Here is a 25,671-nt window from a genome sequence, read left to right as displayed (position 1 = left end):
TAGTTCCTTCTTGTGTGTCTGTGTGTCGCACGCCTCGATCGCGACGCCGCAGTTCGTGTTGCCCACGAACACATCGGCCCTCTCCGTACGTGTTGCCAAGGGCAGAGTAGGGGATGACTCCTTCACTTAGACTCCTTTTTGCTGTTTCTGCCTTCTCGTCGTACTTCTTCTGTGCTGTCTGCGGCGCACTCCCCAGCGCACGGTACCCCCCAACAGCAAACGTATTAAACCATAAAGAAGAACATGACCTTTTTCCTTTTTCTCTCGCGAGCATCCGCACGATTAAACGCACCTCAAGCCTTTCGTTTTCTTCTACTTCGAATAGATTCATCGTTTTTCGTTTCCTGCCGTTTTAGAGTTCACCCAAATCTCGCGTGACCCTGTTTTCGTTGGCGTACTGCGCCATCCATCACATCACAGAGCCGCCTTTGGGGTTGTGTGAGCTACCGAGCACCGTCACTCCCACCACATAGAGACACACACTAGATATCTCACCTCCCTTCCATAGTAGTTCCTTTTTTGTTCTCTAACATAGATTTCATCGTTACATCTATTCTGCTTTCCAAAACAAGATTTTTTATTTGAAAGAGCCCCCTCTCTCTTCCTTCTCTTCGTCACGTCATCGCAGCGCCACGAAGTTGGAGTGGAAGATGGCGGCTCTCCTTCGGAAGCTGCACGGGTCCACCGCCCCGACGCGGAGCCCCATGCCGACCGCCACCTCTGCCTCTCCCACGAGTGTCCACACCTTCTTGATTGAGGTGATCGCGTTCGGCGAGGTGTACGCCGTGCCGGTCACCAAGGCCACTCCGGCCACCGTGGTGCTGCGCTACGTGATGGAGGCGGCGGTGTCGCCGGAGGACGCCGCACAGTTGGGCAACGTCGAGGCAACGCTCTACTACAAGGAGAAGCCGCTGCCGTTGGACACGGTGATAGGCACACTGCCGAAGCGAGCAGTTTTGCACCTGCACTCCAGTCTGTCAGCGACCTCTTCTGTGGTGCGGGACCGGAGCACGAGCGCCGTCTCGATGCTGCCGCTGGACCGCCAGCGGTATTCCCGCACTACGGTCACGATGCAGCCGGTGCTGAAGGAAGGCAGCAGGGCCCGAGAAGGGTCGGGCTCGACCACTGGTGGGCTGTCCTCCGAAGGCCGCAGCAGCCCCAGCGCGGAACGGCACGGTTCCTCCACGGAGCCCATTGCTGTGGACCCTTCCGTGCACGACGCAGGGATGGGTGGGATGATGCTGGCATCTCCTGGCTCCGCGCCGATGATGGTGCTTCCGCCCATGATGGTGCCGATGGTGTCCCCCACGGTGCACGCCGGCTACGCAGGTGCAGCATCCCCAGTAGCCATGATGCCCTACTACTACTGCATGCCGATGGGACCTGCGGGGAGTGGCCTTCGCGTGTTGGGTGCGCAAGGCCGCACGGTGTCCGCGACGTCGCTCTCCGCCAGCCGCCGCCGCGATAGTGCGGTGGAGTTCGCCAACAGCTACCACTTTCCCCCGCATGAGAACCCATTGAGTGCGACTGTGTCGGCGGCAGCGAATCATACTGGTGCGGACACGCCGTCGCCGCGGCCGTCTCCTGCCGGTACCCCCGCCGCGCGCCGCGTCAGCGCTCTCGGTAGCGAGAATTACTTGGTGGTCTATCTGCGACTCCCACGCAACCGGGCAGCCGCGTGTCTCTCTGCAGCGGCGTTGAGCGCGGACGGCAACATCGAGGTGGAGGAGGTGGCACCGGACGAGGTGCCGCTCGACGAGCTCCTCAACGCGACCTTCTCGACGGTGGCGACGAACAAGTCGCAGCTGCCGCGGGCGTACGCGTATCGCCGCCTGCGAGTGCGGAAGGACTTCCCAGTGGGCACGCTGCGGGAGCTCTGTGCGGTGTCCTCGCACCACCGTCTGCACCTGGCACACAAGGAGGTGGCGGACGAGGGATGGAGCTTCGCGGAGTTGGAGGTGCCCACCAACGCCGTCTTCTACTTCAAGGCCCCACTAGGGAAGGACAACAGCTCAACCCAGCAGGCATGCACGCTGACTCGGGAACGACTGAAGGAGCACCTCAACGCTGGCACCGCCGCTGCTGCCAAGTCGGATGAAAAGCCGTTGAACGCACCTGCCGGCAGACCTTTGCACGTTGACGCGGTGCGACCATCTCTCGACCGCTCGCCACCGACGCCGGCGATTCCAAGCGACGAGCCGCATTATCAACCGCAAAAGTATCGACGCCACCACGGCAGCGGCATCAGCGCCATCAGCAGCATCACGAGCAGCCAGTCCATCCATGAGCGCATCGAGGCCTTCAACGAGGGCGCCGTGCACAACACCGGCTACGCTGCAGGCGCAGACGAGGAGCCGATGCAGGCGTTCGAGGCGGCACAGCGGCAGCTGTCGCCACGCCGGTACGTGGTGGAAGGGAAGGAGGCGATCATCACGTCGGCCGTGGCGGCTGAGCAGGCCCGCTGCTCTATTGAACGCGTCGCGCGACTGGCCGAGGCGGCAGCGGAGGAAGCAGCAGCAGCAGCAGTGCCAACGACTCCGCAGCGGGCCGGCCACCGCCGATCATCGTCGTCGTCGTCGTCGCGCACCCGTCACGCCGCCGGTCATCCCGTCGTGTGGCCAGTGGAGAAGGAGGAGGACGTGGACGTCGACGTCGTGACCGAGACGCCCTCCGATGCCCCTGCCGCCGTCCTCCACACCGCCCGCGGCGCGACGGAAGTGGCAGAGTCGCGGCACCCGCTTTCCGCTTCCATCGTGGTGCTGCCAAGCGTCAAGAAGCCCAAAAAGGGGAAGGCGCCGGCGGGGGAAAAGGACGCGTCTCGCACATCGTCCGTCGCGTCGTTGCAGCAACGCGGGCCGCACCCAACACGCCTGTCGAGAGTGAAGAAGACCCACCGCGAGGGTGAACGGGATGCAGCGAGGAAGCCGGCGGCTGCTTTCTCTCCCACGTCAGAAGCCTCGAAGGAGCCCACCAGTGACCTCCCTTGCACTCCCTTCGTGCCGAAAGATGTTGATGGGACAGCCGCTCCTGCTGCGACCGTCCCCGCCAGCGACAAGCCCGCAAATGAGAAGTCCGAATCAAAGAAGCTGAAGCGATCCGGCACGCCGGCCTCCCTCTCGCCTGAGCTGCGCAGCCGCTCTGCTTCGGCTGCCTCGTCGCGTCACTCCAGTCGATCGACGAGCGTCGCTGCTTCGTTGAAGGCGTCCTTTCAGCGGCTGACAAAGCGCACGCCGAAGGACGGAGCTGCCAAGCCGAACGCGACGGCTTCCCCCACCTCCAAACCCATGGATGTGCAGCCGGCACCGACCACCACTGCGGATGAAGAGTCGCTCAGCGAAATGCAGGCAAAATCAGAGCGACAGAGCCGCAAGAAGGCAAAGCGAGCCGCAGCTGCTGCTGCTACCGCCGCCAATATCACTCCCGAAGACACCGTCACTGCGGCCGCCTCGGAGGGCGACATGAAGGAGCAGCTGGCTACAAAGGCGGACCACCCGAAAAGCACTCCCGTAGAAGCAACGCACACGGCGGCCGTCGTGCACACTAAAAAGAAGGTACGTAGGAGCAACGGCACCGCGTCCGGGTCCGCCGCTGCTTCCACGACGCCATCTCCGTCCTACAGCGAACGCCGTCGCCAGTCTGCGGATGCGGTGCCTCGCCAGCCCGTCGCCTTCCTCGGTGCCGATCCAGCGCAGCAACACCGGCAACAACCGCAGATAATCGCAGCGTCGACGACCGAACTCGGTGCGACGCCCACGGCGAGTACGCTGGAGGAGGTGAGCGCGACTCTCGGACCGGCAGCGCTGAGCACCACCCGCATCCCCTCTCCGCGCAGCTCCCCCGCACCGGTGTCCATACTCGTCTCTCCGTCGCTGGAGCAGCGCAGGCGGAGCGCATCGAGTGCAACGCCGGCCTCACGCGCCGTCTCGCCGGACTGCAGCGTGGAGAGCACCGGGAGTCTCCACCACCTGCGCATTACGATTAAAGACCCGGTGGACTCGACACGCTTCCACTACTGCGTTCCGGTGGAGCCAGAGTGCCCGGTGGCGGCGCTGCGGGAGTGGATTTCAGCGATGCAGCCGCCGAGCACGGTGACGGGCGTGACGCCGCCGAGTCTGCGCAATGTGGATCGCTACGGCGTGTTTGCGGGAGACACGTATCTTCATGATGAGGGCACCGTGACGTTCGGTGACGTGACACGCGGCCGCAACGACGTCATCTTCTCAATCCGCAGACGCTTTTAAGAGGGGTACGGTGCTCGCTTCCAGATGGCAAGTTGGACGAGATGAAGTGACTGCAGAGCCGCCTCTCTTTCGTTCTTCTGCTTTTGTCTTCGTCTTCTTGCCTCTCCACCGACAGGGTTTTTTTTTTGGTTTCCCTCTCTCTTAACACACCATCATCGTTCTTTATCCTTATTATTTTTTCGAAGTGATGCCTGTCGAGTAGGCAGCAGCTGTGCCGCCTATGCGCCTTTCTTTCTGTTTCTTTCCATTGCTGATGTTTTGTTCTGCATGACACACGTCGGTTTCTCACCTTGCTTGCGGATCCGTGTGCGTTCAATCGTGAATGCGAGTGTGATTGTATGTATGTGACAATGAATAGCCAACAACAACGACGACGCTTTCTTTTTTCTCTCTATATTACTCCTGTTAGATTATTCCTTATTTCCACGCACATTGTGCTGGTCGTCCGTGTGAGGGTCGGCGTCCTGGCACAAAGAAGAAGAGCCACGAACTACAGATTTCATTCGATTTCTTTTTTCCTTTCCTGTAAGCGTCTTGCAACGCGGTGCAGCAGGGGGTGGTCAGCGGGGGGTGAAGGGGCCGTTTTGGGGTCGTGACAGATGAAGGGGGAGAAGCACGGAGACCGTTCCAGTACGCCGGCGGCAGAAGTCCGGCGGCTTTCCTTTAACGGTTGATTCTTCTTCAGCTTCGTGACGCCTTTTTTCTCCCTTTTCTCCCTTTCGCATTGCTTTCGCTTCACCTCTCGTTCTCCACTACCACGATGAAGACCGCTGTTGAAGCATCCCTGACGTTTGCATTTCGACGCTTCTAACTATTCCTTCGATCAATTTGACCTCAAACTGTGAGTTTCTTTCCTTATTAGATATTCCGTGGCCTTCACGGGCGTGCACACCATGCAACAACAAGAATACACACGAAAGGGCAGAAGTGAGAGGACTGACTTACAATTGTGGTGTTCACGGCCGCAGATGTCTTGTGTGCGACTCGGCCTTCATCAACTGCACCGGCGCATGAATACGGTGTAGCGGTTCTTTCATGGGGCCATGAAGGCTATTTAAAAATAATTTGGTTGTCGCTGACGTCTAGGTAGTTAAGCCGACTTAATTTCTCTGTGCTTCTCTCGGCAGACGAGTACAACGTCTTGCGGTTGGGTGACGGGAGGGTCGCTCGTGCCTCTGTCTCACGTTGTGTTGCCGCTTCGCTCCTCCAACAGTGCTGTCACCCGACTCCTCATCTGCTCCCCTCTCCTCTTCATTTCTTATGCATGAGAACCTGCGCAAAACCCGCAGTCGAGCGAAATATCGGACCGAACGCGTTCTGCGCGAGTGTGGGGGCATAATACAAAGCAACAAAGGAAGGCGGAGTATTACGGTTGTTGAACCCAAGTGCTGCTGTAGGCCTTATCCTGACACTCATACACACACACGGACGCCGAAGTTTTAGTTATTTATTTCTGTCTGTATAAGGAAACATGTGGCGCTCGACCGTGGTGCTGCGACGGGCAGCGGCAGCCACCACCGCGGCCTCTCCCAGCGACGCGGCCCCCCTCGCCAGCTTCAGTTCCCGCGTGGAGGCCTTCTGCAGGCAAATGCAGTCCGGCGGCGCGGTGTTCGACTGCGTCGCCGTGCGGCCCAGCGAGGGGGACTGTCGCGGGCTAGTGGCGAAGTGCCCGGTGCGCGAAGGCACGACGGTGCTCTCGGTGCCCCTCCACCACTTCTCCATCTCGTCGGAGCAGATCTTGAAGGACAACGCCTTCGTGAGGGATCTGAAGCCCCCCGGCCCGGACGAGGTGCGTCTGCTGATGAGTTCGCGCAGTATCCAGGATCCGGTGATGTACGAGCAGGTCTACTTGGCCCTCCTGATCGCCGCCGATCACCTCAACCCTGCGAGCCCGAACAGCGACTACTACAATCTCCTCCCCCACCCGGCCATCAACGACGAGGAGGTGATCCGACGGCACAAGGATGTGCTGGACCCCCTTCTCCTCGTGGAGTGGGACGACTACCAGAAAGAGATGCTCTCCGTGCTGCATCAGCTGCTGCGTCGCTGGGGCACGCAGGCACCCCCGATCCAGGTAGCCTACTGGGCCCTGCGGACAGTGTTTAGTCGCATGCACATGCTGCCCAAGGCGGGCCAGGCCCCACAAGAAGTCGGCTCCACGCTGAGCTACGCGGCCCTCTCCACCGTGGATCGTGCGGAGCTGCAGACGCGGTGGTGGCGGCGCTTCCGCTCCACCCTGAGCTCCTTGATGGGCAACCCAGCGGCAGCGGAGAGGTATCACCTCGTCCCGACTCTGGTGCCGTTGCTCGACATGGCACCGCATGTCTCCTCGAGCAACGTGCAGGTCGAGGTCAACACGCGGGATGTGAAGGCCGGCAGCTGCGCCGAGCTGCGGGCGGTGCGCGACATCGACGCTGGTGAGTCGATTGGGCTGCGCTTCAACGCCTCTCAATCACCTGCCTTCCTTCTCTTTCGCTTTGGGTTTATTCCACAGTAGTCCCTTCTTTCCCTTCTCCTTTTGCTGTCGCCTCTCGCTTACGAGCGTCTTTGTTGTTGTACTTGTTGATGGCAGCGGTTGCTGCTCTGCACCGCTGCCGTGCGGAAATGAAGGAGAGGACGGAGGCGGCGGCGAATCGCAGCAAGCAAGAAAAGAAAAAGATCTGCAGGAGACGTCGAGCAGCTGACATCGCACGCCCCCGTGTCGCTTCGCCCTTCTTCTCCACTCCTTTTCTGTAGTGGTTTTTGTTTTCTCTTACAATTAGCGCTGAATTTTTACGCGTCACACCATCGTTTCACAGTTACCATCAAAAACGTCTCTAATAATAATAGCAAGGAAACACAACAGATCAGGAAGGAGCTGCACCGGTGAGCCGAAAGTTCGCTTTTCAATGCCAGCGTGCGAGTGTGTTTTGGCTGTCGTACAGCAGGACCATCTCGGCGGTGTGTGAATCCAAAGAAGGAAGAAGAAAACACCGTTTCTTTTTTAAAGTCTGTTGTTTTGTTCGAACGAAGGGGTGTTGGCTGAGTCGGACGTGAAGTACTCCATCTTTTCATTCTCTCCCTCTCCCTCTCTCTCCTTATCTTCTCGCTCAGCGTCGCGGCCGCTGACAAGGCCCTTTCTTCTTCTTTTAAACACGAAGTTCATACTACTTGATTCCCATTTTTTTTTTCACCCTCCTTTTTTGAACTCCCTTGTGCACATATTGGGTGAAACCTTCGGGGAACACCTCCGGCGTCAGTTTTTCTTCTTCTGCCATTTGCACTCCATCACGCCACCACCGTCGCGGCAGGAGACGGGTCTCGCGCTTTTCTTGCTCGGCGCGCCCCACGCTCTTCATCTCCTCTTCCTAAACGAAACGTGATTGTATATATTTTTTGTTTTTACTTACTGGGTTTGTTTGCGTCGTCCCTTTTCCTTTCTTCTTTTCAGTCTTGAGTTTACCTCCGTGTGATGCTGCGCATCTCCTTTCCGTGCCGCAGCCGGCGAGCGTGGCGGCTGACGCCGACTTGGGCGTGGCCGGTCCACCGAAGAGACCCCCTCACACGTTCTGCGAGTTCTTCTGCGAGTTCGTCCGCGCCATCGGTGCCTCACAGCGACCCTACCACGGCGTGGCACGGCAGCAGTTGCGGCCAGCCTACGACCCTATCAAACACTTCATCGGCACCGGCACAGCGACTATTTACTGTTTCCTGGCTGCTGTGGCCGCAGTGGGTGTCGCATCGTGTGGCGGCGCTGCGGAGGGCGGCTGCGCGTCGGGTGCCGCTGCCGCATTCCGTCGCCCACGCCGCCGTGCAATGCCACCACGCCGCGGAGCGGTTCCTCTCTGTCGTGGAGCGCCCGGCACGGGTGGGGACGGCAGGCGCGGTCATCGCCCTGCGCATCGCCGTGCAGCTCGCCGTGAGCGTTCTTCAGCTGGGCCACGAGGTGTACCTGTACGTCTTCGGCCCTCGGCTGCGCCGCCTCCTGCGGTTTGCGGTTGGGGTGCCGTTCTTGTTCGGCACGCTGTTTCTGCTGCAGATGCGGGAGTGGTACTTTCCAGAGGTGGGGGCGGGGCTGGACTCGTCCTGCGTCGCGTCCCTCCCGCTGTTCCACTCCGTGGATGAGGCGTTGGCTAACGCGGCCCTCCTCCAGCAGCGCTACCACAAACTGCTTGCGGCGCGGAGGGAGGCAAAGCGGCAGGCGTCCGCTGACACATCTTCACAGGTCGTGACAACGCCGCCGCAGTCCCTGGCGCCTTCCCTGATTCAGCCGCTGACACGCGCGGAGGAGAACGAGTTGCTGGGCGCTGTCTTTGTGCTCATTCGCTCCATCGAGACGCAAATCGTCGGCACCGCGGAGGAGCGGGAGCTCATCACGCCGCGCGCTGGCGTCGTCACGACGGCGTCGCCTGCTGCCCCGTTCTCGCCGCATCCTCGAGCCGCATCCTCTGCTCCACCTGCGACCACAGCGACGATCACCACGACTGTGATACCGGAGGACACCGTGACGGCAACGCCGCACCTCTCCGAATCCTCTGCTGTTGCCGCCGCTGCCCCCACCGCCCCCACCACGCCGCCCATCATGATCAGCCCCGCCGAGTACATTCTTCGTGTCATCATGGCCATCGCCATTGCGGAGGGCTGGGCCGACATTACCGAGCACACGCGCGTCCTCTTTCAGGAGCTGGTGCGCAACAAGACTCCCCCGGTGCAGTCGCGCATTGTGCAGGCGGTGGGAGAGCTGTGCTCGCTGTCCTACGAGCTCGAGTCGGGCAGGGTGGACGCCATCACGCTGAACCAGCGAAAGCGCATTGCGGCAGCCATCGACGCGTTCCGGCCGGAGAAGTCCGTCGAGGAGCGCTGCACCATCGCGCACGAAACGAGCATCCTACCCCTGCCCGACTTCGATCACACGACGCGGTGCCTCGGGGTGATCCGGAAGAGCCCGGGCCGCAAGCCGCAACTCATCCTCTGCTTCGTGGGCACCAACTCGAATCGGAATTGGCTGACAAACTTCAATTACTGGCCGGTGCCGCTGCCGGCACGTTACGGCGTCGTCGGGGCCGCACTGCCGCCCGACAGCAGCGATGCTCGCGTGGTGCACCCGATGGTGCATCGCGGCTTCCTCGGACTGGTGCAGACGGTCCCGTATAGAGAGGTGGCCGCGGACTTCGACCACATTCTTCTCGTGGGGCACAGCCTGGGCGGCGCCTTGGCGCAGCTGGCGGGTCTCGAGCTCGCGGCGGAGCGGCCCAGCCGCCGCATCACCGTCATTACTGTGGCCTCGCCGCGTGTGCTGGCCGTGGACTGGTGCTCGCGTCTGCGCATGATCCATCGGCACTGGTGGCAGCACCGACCTCATCACGTGGAGGGGCAACATGAAAACAGCAGCCAGCCGACGTTGCTGCCCGTCGCGCCCGCCGGGCTGCGCCACGGTGATGCGGTGGAGCGTGACGCCTTGGCGGAGATGCTGACGACGCCCGCGAACTACCGCCACTTCCGGGGGTATCTGCAGTCCGATGTGGTCCCCCACCTCCCACCGGAGTTCCTGCACTTCACACACAACGGACAGCACATTCCTCTCAACACGGGCTGCACCACCTCTTTGTCGTTCATGGCGTGGGGCATGTACTCGAAGCTGTACCACAGCGCTGACTTGTACAGGAGTGTGCTGAAGCAGCCCATCGTCTCGCAGACGCACTGGTACATGGGCGAGGAGGAAAACGACGAGCTCGTTGAGGACGAGGCGGACATGCGAATGCACGCTTAAATAATCTTTTCTATTGTTTCTTCACGTTGGTGTGCACCGTTGTTTTCATTCCCACTTATCAGCAGCCCTCCATCATCTCTATAATCCTCTTTTTTGTTTCTACGTATTATTGTATGAAGAAAGTATAGAAGCGATGCTCTTTCCCCTTCCTCTTGGCTTTTACTGCCATGATTCTCGTGGATTCCTGGTGCTCCTTTGTGCTGTGCAGTTGTACTGGCGTGTGCGTATATATACCCGGCTAAACTGCAGACGTGCAGCAGGTTGCGTCCATCTTCGCTGTTAGAAGTGCGTATTAACGGCAAGTACAACCGCCCAAGGGTGAAGATGTATGACCGTTATGTCGCACGCGGTTGTCAACGTCGAAGCCCACGCACACGCCCGTCTGCACGCTGCCTCCCATGTCTCGCATTGGGCCACGCCCAGCACTTGTTCTTTTCCTTTATTTCCCCCATTATTTTTAATGTGTCCCCGCTCGATTTGTCTAAGCGAGCGCGCACTCTGGTGACTACTATTCTTGTCACCAGCAGCGCAGAGGGAGCCTTGCAAAACGACGCTGTGCGTTTCTCGTTCTTTTCTCTCTTTGTTCCTGCTTACACTTTGTTGTTGTTGATGTGCTGTGGTTTCCTTGCGCTGCGCGACCTGCAAGCGACAACGATAATGGGAATAATGGCCGCGTCGTTTCCGTCTTTTACTTGATGTCGTTTACCACACTTCTTAGGGGGTTTCTATGTTACTTATACACGTCTTCATGTTTTCTCTTTTTTCTTCGCACATACATCTTCCTTCTCTCCTCCCTGCGTCGGAGGAGGGAACAAACAAACGTCTCCCTCAGCGGGTGCCGAGGCGATGCAGCCGTGCGGAGGTGCGGATGGCGCCCATCCGGTCATACGCACCCCCATGCTTTCCCTCTTCTCCTTTTCGCTGAACTCTCTCTTTCTCACGCACTCAGACGCACGCACCCGTCGTGGCACCGTTAATTCAATTCGAAGCGAGTGAGAACGTCGCTACAGCTCCGCTCTTTCTTTTTTTTTGTTTTTCTCCTTCTTTTTAAAGGCCTCTCCCTTTTGAATCGTGCCACTTGTTGCCCTGACCACGGTCAAGAGGTGTGTCATCGTGCTGATCTTTGCGTCTTCTTGATCCGAATAAAAAGTCAGCGGAATACAACGTTCAAGTAAACAGCTGTATCTGTCATGCTCGCGTTTTGCTTGCGAGAGGGAGAGAAGTACATACGCGCCTCGGCTACTGCCAGGTGACGCATGGAAGGAACAAATTTGCACTCGCTGATAGCAGTGCAATGCTTCTGCGCTGTCTTCAGAAAGAGGAGCGTGGTGCGTCGCGACTTCGTTTTCTGCTTTTCTCCTCTCTCACTCCTGATGTTTCTTCTCCTATTTGGCTCTCCACTTATACTACTCGACGGTTCAATTCGGGAAGGACGAAGAGAACCCTCTTGCAACGCTTGGACAGACTAAGAAAAGCACCCGCAAAAGCATAGAATCACGCAGAACCGCTGCTCTTACAAAGATAAAAGAAAATGTCCGCTGAGGCCCCGGCAACTTCGGCCCCTGTGGAGGCGGCCGTCGCCTCGGCAGCGGTGGAGCTGAAGCCGAAGAACACGCACCGCCTCAACCGCATTCTGCGCAAGCCGAAGGCGTCGCTGCCGCCGCGCAAGTGGCACGTGGAGGAAGATGGCGCGACTCGCACGGTGGGCGTTCCTGCCAGCGTCGTGCGCAAGCTGGTCGAGGGCCTGACGGAGGAGGAGCGGCAGCGCGCCGCGGCCGGCCTCGACCCTCTGTCAGCCACGCAGGAGGCGCTGGTTCGCCGTGCGGCCCGCTTCGGCTTGAACATCAACAGCAACGTCGCCGCAGCTCCTGCGCTGCCGGCCCCCACCTTTGTGGTGGATGCGGAGACGCTGCGCCGTCGCGAGGAGCGCTTCAAGCAGGCGGCCCCGGCACCGCAGTAGCGCGTGCGAGGCAGGGAGAGAGCAACCATGACGCCAGTCCACTTCCTCTCCCGGGGTTCCCCATGCCGATGTGCGGACGCCGCTGAGGAAGGCGTTTTTATTTATTTAATTGGATAGATGTTCAGCGTGCGCAGAAAGGGGGTGTCCTGCCTTACTCAGTTGTCGTCGTTGCTGTCTACGTATTTGTTTGTATTTGGTTGTCCGTCCGTCTCTTAATAAGAAAAGTACACACCAACACAGCCTCCCCCCCCCTCCCCCCAACCCACCCACTCGTACTCAGGCACGGACGCAGCACCAAGTCTAGAAGAGTACCTGCGCTGTGCTGTGTCGTGTCAGTGGAAACGTGAGCACGGCGCGTTCTCTCTTCCTCAGGCTCCATCGATCTTGCGCATTCTGTATCCCACTTTGTGCGCCTCGTGAAGGGTACACAAACGGGGAAATAATAATATGCACTTCAAAACTCTGTTTGGAGGGGGCATTGCGGTGCATCAACGCTAAAATGAAAGGACAAAATGGCCGATGTGTGGCGGGTGCAGAGCTTCCAGCGCAGCTGACGCCACGGCGTGCCTCACGCACAGGTTTCCGTAGCTAATCGTTCCTGGCACAGCGCTCTTCTTTCCTTCTCTCTCTCCCTCTGCCTACTCATCTCCCATTGATACTCGACACGCCAGGGACGTGCGCTCACGGAAACATATTCAAGCAGAAACCACCCGAACACGAACACACAGTTCCCTCCGCCTTTTTCATTTTGGCGTTTCATCTGCCCTCTCATTCGCACCGGAGGAGTGGCGTTGAAGGGAGAGAGAGGCGCTTGGCGCACACAACTCATAGATACACACGTACACCCCTGCGGTGAACGCGGGAGAGAGCGAAAAATATGGCTGCAGCCACCGCAGGTCAGGACGGGGCTCCTGTGGCGGTGCAGATCACCACCATCGTCCCCGTACGCGTCTTCAGCCCCCATGGGGAGTACTTCGACACCGAGGTGGATATCGACACCCCGCTTCGCGCCCTGCAGCTCGCCATCGAGGACTACTTCAAGGTGAAACCAGAAGTGCAGCTGCTCCTGCACAACCGTCAGCAAATCCGCACCGAGCGCTCCTTGCGGGACAACGGGTGTTTGCTGCTGAAGGGTGACCCCTACATCAAAATTGTCTGCGCCATCAAGCGCGGGCCGGTGCTGAACCTGCTGTGCGAGGTAGGGCAGCTCACATACGTTGTCGCCTGCCACGAGTCGTCCACTGTGTGGGAGGTGAAGAAGATGCTGTGTGAGGAGATGGCACGCCAGCAGCAGCCAGCGAGGGAGGACAGCGGCGCTGAGCGGCGGCCGACGTACGGGCCGGAGCGGCTGCGGCTGCTGTGGCGTTACATGGAGCTCAACGACAGGGCCACACTGCATTACTATCGAGTGCCGACCAACGCCGTGTTCCAGGTGATGCACCGCAAACGTGCCGTCGCGGCGCCGTCCGGGGCTGCAGTCAGCACAGCAGCTCCTCCTGCGACACCTTCGGCATCCGCGGCGAATAGCATGCCCACTTCGCAAGGTCGACCGTTAGCGCCGCCTACAGTGTGGTGGCAGCGGCCGCCTGCGCCACAGGGGCCGTCATACCCACCTCAGCCTTCGGCATCGCCGACGCACAGCCCGGCGGAGTACAACGCGGACTTTGAGTACCTGACACGTCGTGCTGCTCCACCGGAAGAAGTCGTGGCGCCTGCCATGGCGCCGAGCGTGTCGTTCCCCGCACCGCCGCCGCCGCCCGCAGCGTACGTCCCTGCGTACCCACCCGCTGTCCACACCGGTCTTGCACCGAGCGTAGCAGCAGGACCACCATCACCGCCGCAACATCAGCACTACGATCCTCTCACGAGCTCTGAAGCCGTCGGCCTCGCTCTGCGTGTTGGCGCGTTAGAAGAGCAGCTCCGTGCGCTGTGGCGTGCGCTGCAGGAGCAGCAGCAGGCGGGCGAGTACCAACGCGGCAGCCTCGCCGACACGCACCAACGAATTTTGGAGTTGCAGGAGCAGATGTCGCACGTGTTGTGGCTGCAGCAGGAAACGGCGCGGCTCATCGTCCCGTCGTGAGCCCCCGCGTCTTTCAAGGGGCGCAGTCGGCCATCGTTTTAGTCCTGTTTTCTCACTGTGGATTTGTACCTCCTAACCATGTGGGTCTGGCGAGCCACGATAGAAGGTGGCGCCGCCAAGCTCCCGTTTTCTCTTCCTACCGCTTAGAGCCAGCCAATGAAACGTCAACGACGCCTACACACAAAATGGAAAGAAACGAAGTTGTCGAGCGCCCGATAGAAGAACGCGGGTGTGTTTCGAAATGAAAAAGGCGGGCGCCCGCGGTGCTGGGTGCCGTCTCTGCTTCTCTTTCTCGCATTCCCACTTCTCTCCTCGTTGCTCCCGCCCTCTTCTGGTTCTTTTCTTCTTCTGTGTGCGGGTGTTCCCCTGCGGCCTCGGCGCGCCCGCCCAGGCCCCTTTCCGCCAGGGGCGAGGCGGGCCCTCGTCTGGGGCCCAGGGCTAGGGGGGGCCGCGCCCCCGAAAGCCAGCCCAGAAAGACAAAACCCTGAGAGGGGGGGGGGGGAGAAAGCGGCGAGAGGTGGTGTGTTCTTTGCCCTGTCTTGTTGGCGGGGCGCGGGGGGCGGTGACATCGCCTGTGTGGCCCGGCGTCGCCCGTGCCGGCGAAGCGTTGCGGTCTGCCGCCACAAGCGGCAAGCGTTCTTTGGCATTCATTTGCGCTGTTCTGTGGTGCCGGGGCGTTCGGCGGTGTCGGCGAGTGTTGCAGCCATCCGGCCCGATCACTTCTCATAGATACTTCCTTTTCTTTTGAAGGCGAAGATGAATACAGATATTTCAATAAAAAGCAAAGCAACAGCTTGGACATCGTTGCACAACTGTCTCCCAGAGCACACACAAGCATTAAGATTCACACGAACAAAAGGTAACGGATGCAATAACCGGAGGCATGGTGAATATACGTGTATATGTATATATAACACGAACACTTCTGCAGGTCAAGGGAGGAGGGAGAAAGAAAAACAGCAATTAAATTGACTACGCGGCTGGTGTCCGATACACGGCTTCGAGAGAAAGAATTAATTTATCGCAAGACAAAAGAAAGACAAACAAACAGGCGTGGCATGGGAGAAAAAAGGAGAAAAGAAAATAATGAAAAAAGCGAAGAGGGAACGTGCTGTTCACAACTCATCCGCCCTCTGCGCAGATCCTCACTTCGACGCAACGAAAGCACACTTACAAAATGAAAACAACAAAAGAATTGGGCAATTCGAATGGTGTAAGAGGCCCCTTGAGAACTTTTTCTTCTTAGAACTGCGTCGGCTTCTTCGGATAGTCGTCACCGTAGTCGGGCTTCGGGCTCTGGTCGGATACGGGCAGCGCCTCGGGGAAGAGCTGTTCCATGCCGGCCGATGCCCCCCCGCGCGTGAGGCCCGGGTAGAGAGGCGGGGGAAGCGCGGCGCCGACGTACGCGTCCGGCTGCGGCGGCAGCCGTGCGGCCTCGCACGCGTTACCGGCGTCCCGCACGACAGGCACGGCGTTGGGCATGTAGGTCGACGTCGAGTACGGGCTTTCCTGGGCCAGCGGCACCCCTTCCGCAGGGGGGTTGGCGTACATGCCCGGCTGTAACTGTGGCTGCCGCTGCATCTGGTAGGGCAGCTGCCCCGGTGCGTTGGGGTAACCAAGAGGTGGGGCATACTGCATCTGGCCAGGCATTCCCTGCTGCGACTGCGTCGGCGGTTGCGATATGCCAGGCACATTGCCGAAGTCGAGGGGTGTGACCGCCAGACTGATGACGGCGGACTTGTTCTCGAAGGTGCCACGGACGTTGATGCGGCTCTGCTGCCCGCGTTGGAAGTTCTGCTCGTCCATCTCGATCCACGCCACCGACACACACGCCTGCGAGAAGAGAGACTTCGTCCACAGCTCCACAAACATGCGGTTGCGTCCGGGGCGGCGCGCGTCGGGCTGGTACTGGAAGCGGAAGCGCTCCCCGAAATAGATTTCGCCATTCCGATCAACACCGGTGGGCTTCGTGCGGATCGCCTGGCCTTGCAGACGGACGTAGACGCAGAATCTCTTCTTCGGCGACACACCCATCACGTCCGTCGCGGAAAGCACGGAGACGTCTACGACGGGCATGGCGATGCGTGGATGAAGCAAAAATAGTATTAATAAAAAAGAGACAAACCGATCAGAAAGAACGCTTGCAGTCTTCAGTTATACAACTGCTCGATTGCGGAGTGCAGAGGCACAACGAAGTGAACCTGAGGAGGCCTACAAAACCCTTTAAACACGGCGAGGACAGCGCAAAGAAAGAGACGGAAAAGCGAAGCGAACCCACACAGAAGTAACTCGGTTCCGATGATGCCACGGAGGTATCTCAATGTATTAATGCCAGTTAGAAAGAGAAAAGACAAGAAAGAAAGAAAGAAACCGTGCGCTACAGGCTTACTACTACGTAGTAGTGGTAGTAGCAGGCAAAAGGACGATTGAAGAGGCGCAGAGCGTGGAGGTGACACAAGGAGTGTGGATGAGGAGGTCAGAGGGAGGAGAGTGCGAGGCTGTCACGGCATCAGCATGACCTGCCTTCAGGAAGGTAATAAACGTTTTATGCATATCCGCCGTTTTGATGGCAAGTTCGACGCCGATGAAGAAAAGGAAAAAAAGAAAAATAAAATAGTCGGCAACGTTTTAAAGTGCATGGATGAGGAGCCACTTTGTTCTTCACACCGTCTTGACAACGCGGAGGAGAGCAGTCCTGCGCTGTACATCACAAATACAGAAAAACGAGCAAAAACCGCTGATACATTGGAGCCAGACGAAAAGCTATGTACATGGAATTCCAGTGGCCGATGGCGTCTGTCGTCCGCGCCTCATTCCCTTTCCACTCGCGGAGGCGACACAGCGAGAAACAACAAGGAGAAGGCCTTTCGGCTCCCTGGGCTCTTCAATTTGATGCGAAGAAGCTGAAGTAGTAGGGCACCACGGGGAAGTCATCTTGCAGAAAGGAAAGCAGTTCCTGCACCTGCAGTGGCGCACCCGTCGCGGCCCCCACGTCAGCCCACTCGGAGATGTGCCGCACCGCCGCCTTCACGTTCTCTGGCGTAAAACAAAACACCGCCGCGGGTGTTTTCGTCGCGCAGCTCAGCGGAATGACGAAGCCGCCTTCGCGCTCCTGCGCCGCAAACCCGTCTTCGTCCATCTTCGCCACTCGGGCGATCCAGTCACGAATAAAGTACACCTCTGTGCAGCTCACAACATCGTCTGCGGAAGTACGCGCCGGCTGCGCGTTGGTGTCGGTGGTGGTGCTGCTGCCGCTGACGGCGGTCAACTTGGTGGCCGCGACGGGGGTACGCAGGCGGTAAAGGCGCAAGAAGGCTGCGGCCCACCACACCACCGCCGGCGTGGCGAGGAAGAAACGCGTCTGCGCACCACCGCGGGGAGGACTGCGATGGCTGCCGCCGCCACCACCACAACTTGCCGCCGCGGTAAAGGTGGAGTTTCCTTTCGCAGGTGTGCGCGCTTCGCCCTTAATGCTGTGCTGCACGGTCCGTAGCGTGTGACTCACGTAGGTGCGGCATCTTTCAGCGAGGTACGTCGCCTCCGCTTCGCACGCCCCGCAGATGTGCGGCCGCCGCCCGCTCGTGCCATCGTCCAGGCGCAGGCGGCGCACGGCCTCTTCGGCGAGCGCGTCCGGGGTATTGTGCAAATCCCACGCCCCCCGCTCCGCACAGGCCAGCAACACCGCCACGTAAAAGTTCATCGGATCGCGACATAACCCCTCGCGGGCCTTATCGAAGATGCTCTCAAAGAAGTGGGCCCAGTGGACGACTTCCGACATGAGCGCCTGGTGACTCTCCAGACCGGTCGCCATCGGTGCTGCGGCTGCGGCTGCTGAAGGCGACGCAGAAGGCGACGTCGCGGGAGGCCGCAAAACGTCCTCCACGACGTGAAGGCCGTAGACGAGGTGGAGGGAGGACAGCGGCGCGGCGGGTCGGGGACGTCCGCTGAGCAGCACCCCGTAGAACGAGGCGGCCCCCGTCGCAATCGGTGCGTCGCGCAGGAAGGTGCCGACGAAATCGGCGAAGGTGAGCGACAGCGGCGATGTTATGTACGGGTTCGCCGCTTGCTCTGCTGCGTCGAGGCTCTGCGCACTGCTCTCCTTCACGTCTTCCTTTTCTGCATTTGGATCGGCGCACAGCACCAGCAGCTCGCGCGCGGCCGCCGGCATGCCGACCAAGTTCGTGAACAACGTCTCTGTCGCGCACAACACGCGCTGCTGCAGCTGCCGCAGTGTGCTGCCCGGACACTCGCACAACCAAGCAACGGCGTCGTGCACTTGCTGTGCCTCGTTCAACGCGGTGCGCTCGCCGTGGACGGCAGACCCGCTAAAGGGGAGCTGCATGAGCTTCTGCGTTTGCTCCGTGCGAGTAGAAGGCACGCTGGCAGCGGCTGCCGCGCTCATCGGCGGCGGCGCCGCTGTGGTAGGGGGCGGGAACGACGGTACCGTGTCCGTGGAGTCGGACAGCACGCTGCGCGATGCGTTGCGCGCTTTCGGTGGCGGCGCGGCGGTGCTGAGGTGCCGCGCCTCGAAGCTGCGCAGCTCGTCCCTCACGACGTGCTGCTCGGCGGAGCGCAGCGATTTGGTGGCTGCGTTGGCAGAAGAGGCGAACATTGCAGTCACTGTCGAAGCGTCTTGACGACTCCTGCGTTTTGAATGGAATGGGATGAGGCGTGGCGCGGCGTGCGTGCAGGCGTGAAGCAGAGAACGACGACAATGGCGCCGCGAAGACAACGGCTGAGGTCAATACAAACTTCTCTTTACGGGTTTTCAAGAAGGCATCAACAAAAGTTGGCAAGCGGAGGGTGAGGAGGCTGGAGAAGATGGGTGCGACTGAAGCGCAGCGTCAAGCGGCGCAAAGAAGAAAAGGAAACAAAGCAGTTCTTCGCTATTCGACCACAACGCCCGACACGCAACGTGATGCGAAATCGAAGGGGCAGGAGGAAAAAAGGTTGGGTCCACAGACAATGCACAACGCAGGAGCAGCAATTCTATATCGACGAATGCGTTGCATCAAACCAGAGGGGGAAAACATGAAGGGTGACACTGGCTCTCCCCCCCTACCCCCCCCCCTCCTCGTGCTCACGGAAAGTACGCGTGACGAGAGAGCTTTCGTTTACACGACATGCCTTTTTGGTTGTTATGACGCGTAAACGGTGTGGCTTTGCGTCCTACCATGAGGCAAGCCGCAGTTATTTGTGCGGATCATGCGCAAGACACACCCACACCCACATACATACAGTGGAAGTGTGCGCTTGTGGGTGTGCGCCGCAACATGAGCCGTAGCCATTTGTCCATTTCAAAAAGGAAAGAAAGAAAGAAACACAGATAGATACTAATCAACACTGTCGCTGATATATAAAACTTCGAAAACAAAGTACATCAATGCGGTCCTTCGCTATGGAGTTCAGTCCGATGGCGGAAGAATCCTCGCAAGTAAATGCTCCAACACTATTATACGAACTATAAAAGAGGCTGAGCGAAGCGACATGAGGAGCTCTCATGAAAAAACCAGACCTGGCCGATACAAGAAGAAGTGGTCGGTGTGCGGGGGTGGGCAAAGCTTCACATCGACTTCCTCTCCTGCAGTGGAGGCGACGTGCCCAGCCGACACGGGTGTGTGTTGCTGCCTCGGCGCACATGATCGCTTCGCTTGCGAGCAGTGTTTCTCCAAAGAAAACCAAGAAGAGAACAAGTGGCGTAGAAGACGACGACTTTGTCGCGTTGAGGGAGAACGCCACGTACCCACGGCAACACTCAGCAAATCAATATATATAGATAATACCGTTAGAGGGTAGAAAAGAGAAACAGAAGAACAAGAAGAAAAAAGTGGGCTCCAAACACATAATAACCGAAAAGTAGCACGTTTGCCTCTCCGCCGTGCCTGGGTGGATCGTGCGCTCCGGTACGTTGTCGCCACCACCCCACAGAGGCACAACTTGCGTCGCATGAAAACGGTAGAGTCACGCAAGAAGGATCAGCTTACGTACACAGGCACACGACGAACGAGCGGACAAAGAAGAAAAAAAGAAAGGGTCGCACATACGCGAGGCTGTGGGCAACGCCACATCGTAGAAGAAGAAAAAGACGTCCGTACTCCGCACCGCCGCGGCACTGCCTCAACAACAGCGAAAGCTGCGTGTGGGAAATGAAAAGACACTTGCTGAAGAGAAGAGAACCAACGGCGCTGAAAGAGCGCATGAGACACAACAACACTAACAAAAGATACATATAAAAAGAAGAAGAGATCGTCGTGGTGTGATACGGAAAAAAAATGGTGTTGATAACGGTTAGCATAAGACGGTAGTTAAACAACAGCACCTGTCTTTCTTTCTCCCCTCCACTCCTGCCCGCTCTCGAGCACTGCAGCTGAACTCCTCCATAGGTAAGTGATTTTAGATATAACTACATGTTTTTGATTTCGGTTCCCCACCCCTGTTGCGCAGGTGGATCTGCAGGTACAAGCTAGTACCATGGTGTGTTCACCGACGCGACGCTGTTCTGCGCCACGCGCTCCCCGTTACCAGTGCAGTGATTCTCGGAGCAGCAGGTGTACCTCTCCGCACACGCCGCCTTGAAATCGGGGGGCACGCGGCGGTGTAGGTTCGGCATTCGCTTCGGCTCGTTGAACAGCATCCGCGCTTTCGGGTCCGACGGGGTGTGGCGCGCCAGGGACTCGGTCTTCGGGCTGCGCTTCGCGGGCGTGAGGAACTGCAGGGATGCCCGCTCCGTCGGCGACAGCTCACGCGACGCGAGGGGCGATGTACTCGCCTTGGTGAAGAGCGGTGCGTACCCGCTGCCCGTCGGTCCCCGGCGGCGGCTCTGGCTGCCATGCGTCCGCTCGATGTCTTGCTGCGCCGCAAAGGACAAGGGCAGCGGGGAGGACGGCACCTGAAAGAAGTGGCTCTCCGTCACGCTTGTCTTTCGCTGGCGGTGCAGGCGGCGGAGGTAGTTGCGATTGTGCGTCTCACGGTGGAAGCGGCGTAGGTGCTTCTTCGAGCGGCTGGTGGTGGCGGCAGTTGGGGTGGTGCTCACCATCGGAGTCTTCTCCATGAAGCGCTTGGGGATGTGGGTGATGTTCACGGAGGCTGAGAAGCGCTCCAGCACACGGTGCAAGTCGGCGCTGCCTTCGCCACTCTCGATGATGCGGCGGAGTGCGCGGGCCGCGGCGATGATCTCCTGCCGCTTCGCTGCCGCCGCGTGATGGATGAACACTACCTCTTGCGGTGTCAGCTCCGCCGCGGGGTTGTGGTACTCGAGCTGCATGTAGTCCATTGCCTGTTGCTTGCGAGGAAGGGGGTTGATGCGTGTTTTCTCTTTCTTTTTTAAGTGTTTATCTGTGAACGTGAAACGAACCCGATATGAATGCACGAGAAAATCCAGAGGCAGAGGAAGAGTTGAGGGCTTCTGTTTGGGGTTTGAGGTCGGCCGCCGTCCGCGGGGATGACCCAGGATTCGCAACGTGAGTGAAAGAAGGAAAGAAAAGGATCACTTGTGCTTGCATGTGTTGCCCCGATGGTACGAGCGCAGCAGCACACACGGTGCCGCCATTTCTCGAGAAGCGAGCAGCTCCCACCCTTGTTGCCCGAGCAGAGCGAATCCTTTTCAAGGTATACCGCACACATGACGGAGAAAGAATGTTTGAAAAAAAATTAATTAACGGGTACGTAGTGCATCTCGTGGAAGCTGCGCGCTTAAGTGGCAGAGAGGCGTGATTGTCGTCCCTACCGAAAGCAAGATCGAAAAGCACTGACGCAGAGCTTTTAGGAAGGCAATGCCACAACAAGAGCTGCTCCCATGACGTACCAACGCACACACCTCAGTACTGCTGTAGCATGCAGTCGTGAACCTGGCAATCCGTGCAGAAGTACTGCTTACACGCCGCGCACTGCGTCTTCGTGCTCCACATGCCGAAGGCCTTTAAGCAGTTAAAGCAGTTCACCGCGTCGTAGACGCACCACGCACTGCGAGCCCTACCCGCCGCGAGTGAGGCCACCGCCGCGTTGCCCGCCTCCTGCGTCATGAACGCCTCCAGTGCAGTCAGGGCGAACATCTCCTTTTCGCGATCCGCACACGCGGCGGCCATTTCGCTGTCCAGAAAGGCATCGAAGTCGGCGCCCCACGACACTTTCTGCTGCCGCTGCGGCAGACGCACATAGGGGTTGTAGCTGAGGTAGCGGTCGGCGTCCTCGCGCATGTAAAGCGACTCCCAGAAGACGAGTCGTTTACTACTGCAGTTGGGCAGCAGCACAAAGTCCGCGAGCGGGGCTGTGCAGCGCGGTGCTGCAGCAGACGGGTCATTCTCTGCCTGTGCTTTGCTGCTGCTACGGCTGCTGCCCCGGCGACGCTGTGCGATGAATTTCCAGGCAGTGGCGGCGTCGTACCCCACGTTCACAAACTTTAGAGGGACCTCACCCTTCTTCTCACGCTGCACCTGTCGCAGGACGTCGGTCCAGACGGACGCCGTCCGCAGCCGCACCCCCTCCAACCGCCGCTCCTGCTCTCCGTTGCACAGGAAAGTTCCGTACAGGCAGCCGTAGACCACCTCGGACAAGTAGGCGAGCAGGTCCGAGGTGAACTCAAAGCAGGTCGGGTACTGCCGGTGCACCTGGAAGACGGCGTCGAGGAAGTGCAGAAATACGGGCGACGTGTCCAGGCGTGGTGCCCCGCCGTGCTGCTGCTGCTGCGTCTCCGTGTCGGAGCTGGCAACGCCGGAGTGGGTGAAGAAGGAGGTGCGGCCCGGCAGCTGGTGCCCGGCGCGCTCCGCAAACTTGTGCCCGAAGGAGCAGAACTCCTTCTCCACCAGCGTGCAGAAGCCCACGACGGTGCGGTAGTACGGGTCGAGCATCAGCATCGCCAGCGCCGTGCACTGCGACGTCCGGTCCCACCCATCCGTGCAGTGCACGAGGCACGAGACGCCGCCCTGCAGCGACTGCGCCGCCGTCACCGCACAAACGAGAACGCGTTGGGTGATGGCCAGCCAGTCCGCATCGTACAGGCGGCGCAGGAACGTCTTCTCTGCCGTGTTGCCTTGGTATCGGGCAACGATGCTGCGCAGCTTCTCGAAGGCTTTCGTGACTCCGAAAATGTTGTCGATCTCGAAGAAGTTCGTCTGGCAGAAGGCGTAGAAGCTGCCGGATTCGTAGCCGCCGCCGAGCTGCGCATTGCCGGCTGCGGTGATCTGCGGTCTGCAGTCCGCGACAAACAGAATCCTCGGCCCTCCCGCGGATGCGGCCACGGCGGGACTTTGCGGGCCGTCGGCGGGCGCGGTGTCGGCCGGGCTCGCGTGCGACGGTGCAGGGGAGGTGTGCGAGGGGCCGCTGCTCGTGTGTGCTGTGCTGCGTGGGGAGCCGTGTTGCGACGCAGCGGCCGCCGATGCGCTCGTCCCGCCACCCCGCCCGCTGCCACTCGCTACGGCCGCTGTTGCCGTGCTGTTGGGTGCTGGTGTTCGTGCAGTGGGGACCGCACCTCCGCTGTCTGCATCGTCTTCGTCGAAGAGAGAAGGGGGGCGCGCCGGCCGCGGACCGGCTGAGGCGGCGGCACTGCTCGCTGTCAAGCCCCCGCTTGACGTGGTGGTGGCACGTGTAGTTGCTGGTGCTGGTCCGGCTAGCGGTGGCTTTGCCGCCGCTGCTGCTGCTACCGAGTTCGCTATCGTGGTGGGGGGTACGTGTGTGTGTCGCGGCTGAGTATGGTGGGGGACGTAGCCCATGTTGATCAGCGTGTAGCACACGTCGGAGTCGGCGCCTAACTGCGGCGAGCGCATCAGCGGCTGCGAGCTGCGCGCAAGGACGGCACCGGTGCGTAGGCAAACATAGGAAATCGCCGGCACCCGCGCCCGAGAGCGCGCGTTCATATCCTTGAGCAGCAGCTCGCGGTCCACCACCTTCGGCTGAAGAAACAGATCCGGGTAGGTGGGCGAACTGGTGTAGAAGAAGTCCGCCGACCGCCCCTCAGTGTCGCGGGTCCGTTCCTCATCGCGCAAGTCAACGAGCGCAAACCACGGCCGCAGATCGCGCTGCACGCCAATGCGGCCATCCTGCATGTCCGCCTCGGTGGCAATGGCGGGTGCCCTGCGGGAGGCATCGATGCACAGCTGACGTGTAAATTCCCGCTGAGGGGAGTAGAGGTTCCACCCAAACTCCGTGTTCCAAATGGACATACTGCTGCTGCTGTTGCTGCTAGACATGGCGGACCCTTCTCTCGGTTCACGGTGCCTTTCGCCGGCGCTGTGCAGGTGTCGGTGGCGCTCCTCGGCGTACGAAAAGGCCGGCAAATCGGTCACCCGTGCGAGGCAGTGCGCCATCGCCAGATGCGCCTTCAAGTTCTTCAATAACCGATCGGACTGCACGATCAGCCTGTGCTGCCACACGTGTTTTGTTTGGAGTGTGACTACATAAAGGGACGGCAGCGGATCTGCGTAGCGGGGACGGGTAGGTGGCTGCTGCGGCTGCTGCCCCGGCGGAGTCAGCATCGGCATGACCGCCGTATTCGGAGACGCGCTGCTGTTATCAGGAAGTGCAACGGAGGTGGCGCTGCTGCCGTTGCACGCGCCCGTGCCCCGCACGGCCTCCTCGGCGTGCTGCACCTGCACGAAGGCCTTCGCGACGGCGGACGGCGCACGGACGATGCCCCACGTGGCGATAGCGATGTATGGCAGCTGCACGCACTCGTCGCGTCCTAGCGGGCCGATGTGGAGCTGGTACTGGGAGAGGGCCAAACTGCAGGGCTGCACCACGCAGGCCTTCTCGTCGCCGCCACAGTAGAACAGCAGCGCCACCGCATCCTTTGCCTCGATGGTGGCGCAGATGCGCAAGTCAAGCAATTCCCCCTCCAGCGTGTGGAAGCTTGGGTAGCACGACATGGGAGACAGCACAACTCCCTCTCGAGAAAAACAAAACTGATAAGCAGGAAAGAGAAGACAACAACAACAACAACAAAATCAGTAGTGATCAGCGAACTACAGCAACGTAGCAACTGTGGTAAAAAGCACGAAGAGACGTGCGAGAGCACACACGCGCACAATAATTGAACCAGCGAGACGCTAGGGAGATCCGCAAGACGGTCAGCGGCAACCGTGTTAAAGGCGGGGCCTGTAGGTGTGTATGTGCGAGTTCCTCTCTGGAAGGGACGGGTGCGAGTTGCGGTAGCTCCCAGAAAGGAAGAAAAAAACGAAAAGGCCGTCGGCAGTAGAGGACTTGCGCGATCTACGACGAGATATGCGTGTGGTGTGAGGGGAGTGCTGCTGAGGGCCGACAAAGGCAGACATCGACGGAGGGGTACAGCGGACGAAGGTGAGGAGGCGACAAGAAGGTATATATGGAGGAGATACGTCGCGGACGGAACTCACTTTTGAAAGGCGGACGTGTGTCGCACCGTGCGTTCTTCGGTGCCTTTCTTTTCCACCCGAGAGTCTGGAAGATTCCGTCGTCGTGTTTGGCGGGCGGGTTGCGGCAACCCACCCGCCATGACGACGAGCACCACCCCGAAGGAAGAGCGACGGCGAACAGCCTTTTATTATTATCATTATTACTATTTTTCTTTCCCAAGTAAGTGTTCCGTGAAATCGATATATACTACGACGCGCAAATGGCGTTGGTACCGGGACAACAGACGACGACGGAGATGATGCACGACGCACAAACA

General features: G+C 59.5%; 9 protein-coding genes across 9 annotated transcripts; 5 read left to right on the top strand and 4 right to left on the bottom strand.

The window, feature by feature from the left end:
- Positions 1-195: 195 nt before the first annotated feature.
- ABB37_08538 (hypothetical protein) lies at positions 196-4,241 on the top strand (the record flags this gene model as incomplete). The annotated part of the gene is made up of 1 exon (XM_015807580.1): positions 196-4,241. Exon 1 carries the CDS (start codon positions 651-653, stop codon positions 4,239-4,241), a length of 3,591 nt encoding a protein of 1,196 aa, XP_015653662.1. The 5' UTR covers positions 196-650.
- A 1,288-nt stretch (positions 4,242-5,529) lies between these two features.
- Positions 5,530-6,738, top strand: ABB37_08537 (putative mitochondrial hypothetical protein; the record flags this gene model as incomplete). Its single annotated transcript, XM_015807579.1, has 1 exon — positions 5,530-6,738. The coding sequence occupies exon 1, from the start codon at positions 5,713-5,715 to the stop codon at positions 6,736-6,738; it is 1,026 nt and encodes a 341-aa protein (XP_015653661.1). The 5' UTR covers positions 5,530-5,712.
- Positions 6,739-7,333: 595 nt separating this feature from the next.
- Positions 7,334-9,990, top strand: ABB37_08536 (lipase-like protein; the record flags this gene model as incomplete). Its single annotated transcript, XM_015807578.1, has 1 exon — positions 7,334-9,990. Exon 1 carries the CDS (start codon positions 7,693-7,695, stop codon positions 9,988-9,990), a length of 2,298 nt encoding a protein of 765 aa, XP_015653660.1. The 5' UTR covers positions 7,334-7,692.
- A 1,430-nt stretch (positions 9,991-11,420) lies between these two features.
- On the top strand, positions 11,421-11,950 carry ABB37_08535 (hypothetical protein; the record flags this gene model as incomplete). The annotated part of the gene is made up of 1 exon (XM_015807577.1): positions 11,421-11,950. Exon 1 carries the CDS (start codon positions 11,522-11,524, stop codon positions 11,948-11,950), a length of 429 nt encoding a protein of 142 aa, XP_015653659.1. The 5' UTR covers positions 11,421-11,521.
- A 670-nt stretch (positions 11,951-12,620) lies between these two features.
- Positions 12,621-14,030, top strand: ABB37_08534 (hypothetical protein; the record flags this gene model as incomplete). The annotated part of the gene is made up of 1 exon (XM_015807576.1): positions 12,621-14,030. The coding sequence occupies exon 1, from the start codon at positions 12,828-12,830 to the stop codon at positions 14,028-14,030; it is 1,203 nt and encodes a 400-aa protein (XP_015653658.1). The 5' UTR covers positions 12,621-12,827.
- A 1,242-nt stretch (positions 14,031-15,272) lies between these two features.
- ABB37_08533 (hypothetical protein) lies at positions 15,273-16,423 on the bottom strand (the record flags this gene model as incomplete). Its single annotated transcript, XM_015807575.1, has 1 exon — positions 15,273-16,423. Exon 1 carries the CDS (start codon positions 16,104-16,106, stop codon positions 15,273-15,275), a length of 834 nt encoding a protein of 277 aa, XP_015653657.1. The 5' UTR covers positions 16,107-16,423.
- Positions 16,424-16,914: 491 nt separating this feature from the next.
- Positions 16,915-18,788, bottom strand: ABB37_08532 (hypothetical protein; the record flags this gene model as incomplete). The annotated part of the gene is made up of 1 exon (XM_015807574.1): positions 16,915-18,788. The coding sequence occupies exon 1, from the start codon at positions 18,640-18,642 to the stop codon at positions 16,915-16,917; it is 1,728 nt and encodes a 575-aa protein (XP_015653656.1). The 5' UTR covers positions 18,643-18,788.
- Positions 18,789-20,493: 1,705 nt separating this feature from the next.
- ABB37_08531 (hypothetical protein) lies at positions 20,494-21,367 on the bottom strand (the record flags this gene model as incomplete). The annotated part of the gene is made up of 1 exon (XM_015807573.1): positions 20,494-21,367. Exon 1 carries the CDS (start codon positions 21,301-21,303, stop codon positions 20,494-20,496), a length of 810 nt encoding a protein of 269 aa, XP_015653655.1. The 5' UTR covers positions 21,304-21,367.
- A 480-nt stretch (positions 21,368-21,847) lies between these two features.
- ABB37_08530 (putative zinc-binding phosphatase) lies at positions 21,848-24,889 on the bottom strand (the record flags this gene model as incomplete). Its single annotated transcript, XM_015807572.1, has 1 exon — positions 21,848-24,889. The coding sequence occupies one exon, from the start codon at positions 24,887-24,889 to the stop codon at positions 21,848-21,850; it is 3,042 nt and encodes a 1,013-aa protein (XP_015653654.1).
- Between the last annotated feature and the right edge of the window lie 782 nt (positions 24,890-25,671).

The sequence above is a fragment of the Leptomonas pyrrhocoris genome (assembly GCF_001293395.1).
Source record: "Leptomonas pyrrhocoris isolate H10 chromosome Unknown, whole genome shotgun sequence".
Lineage (NCBI taxonomy): Eukaryota > Euglenozoa > Kinetoplastea > Trypanosomatida > Trypanosomatidae > Leptomonas > Leptomonas pyrrhocoris.
The sequence above is the reverse complement of the archived record's forward strand: the minus strand, read 5'-3'. Positions and strand labels throughout refer to the sequence as shown.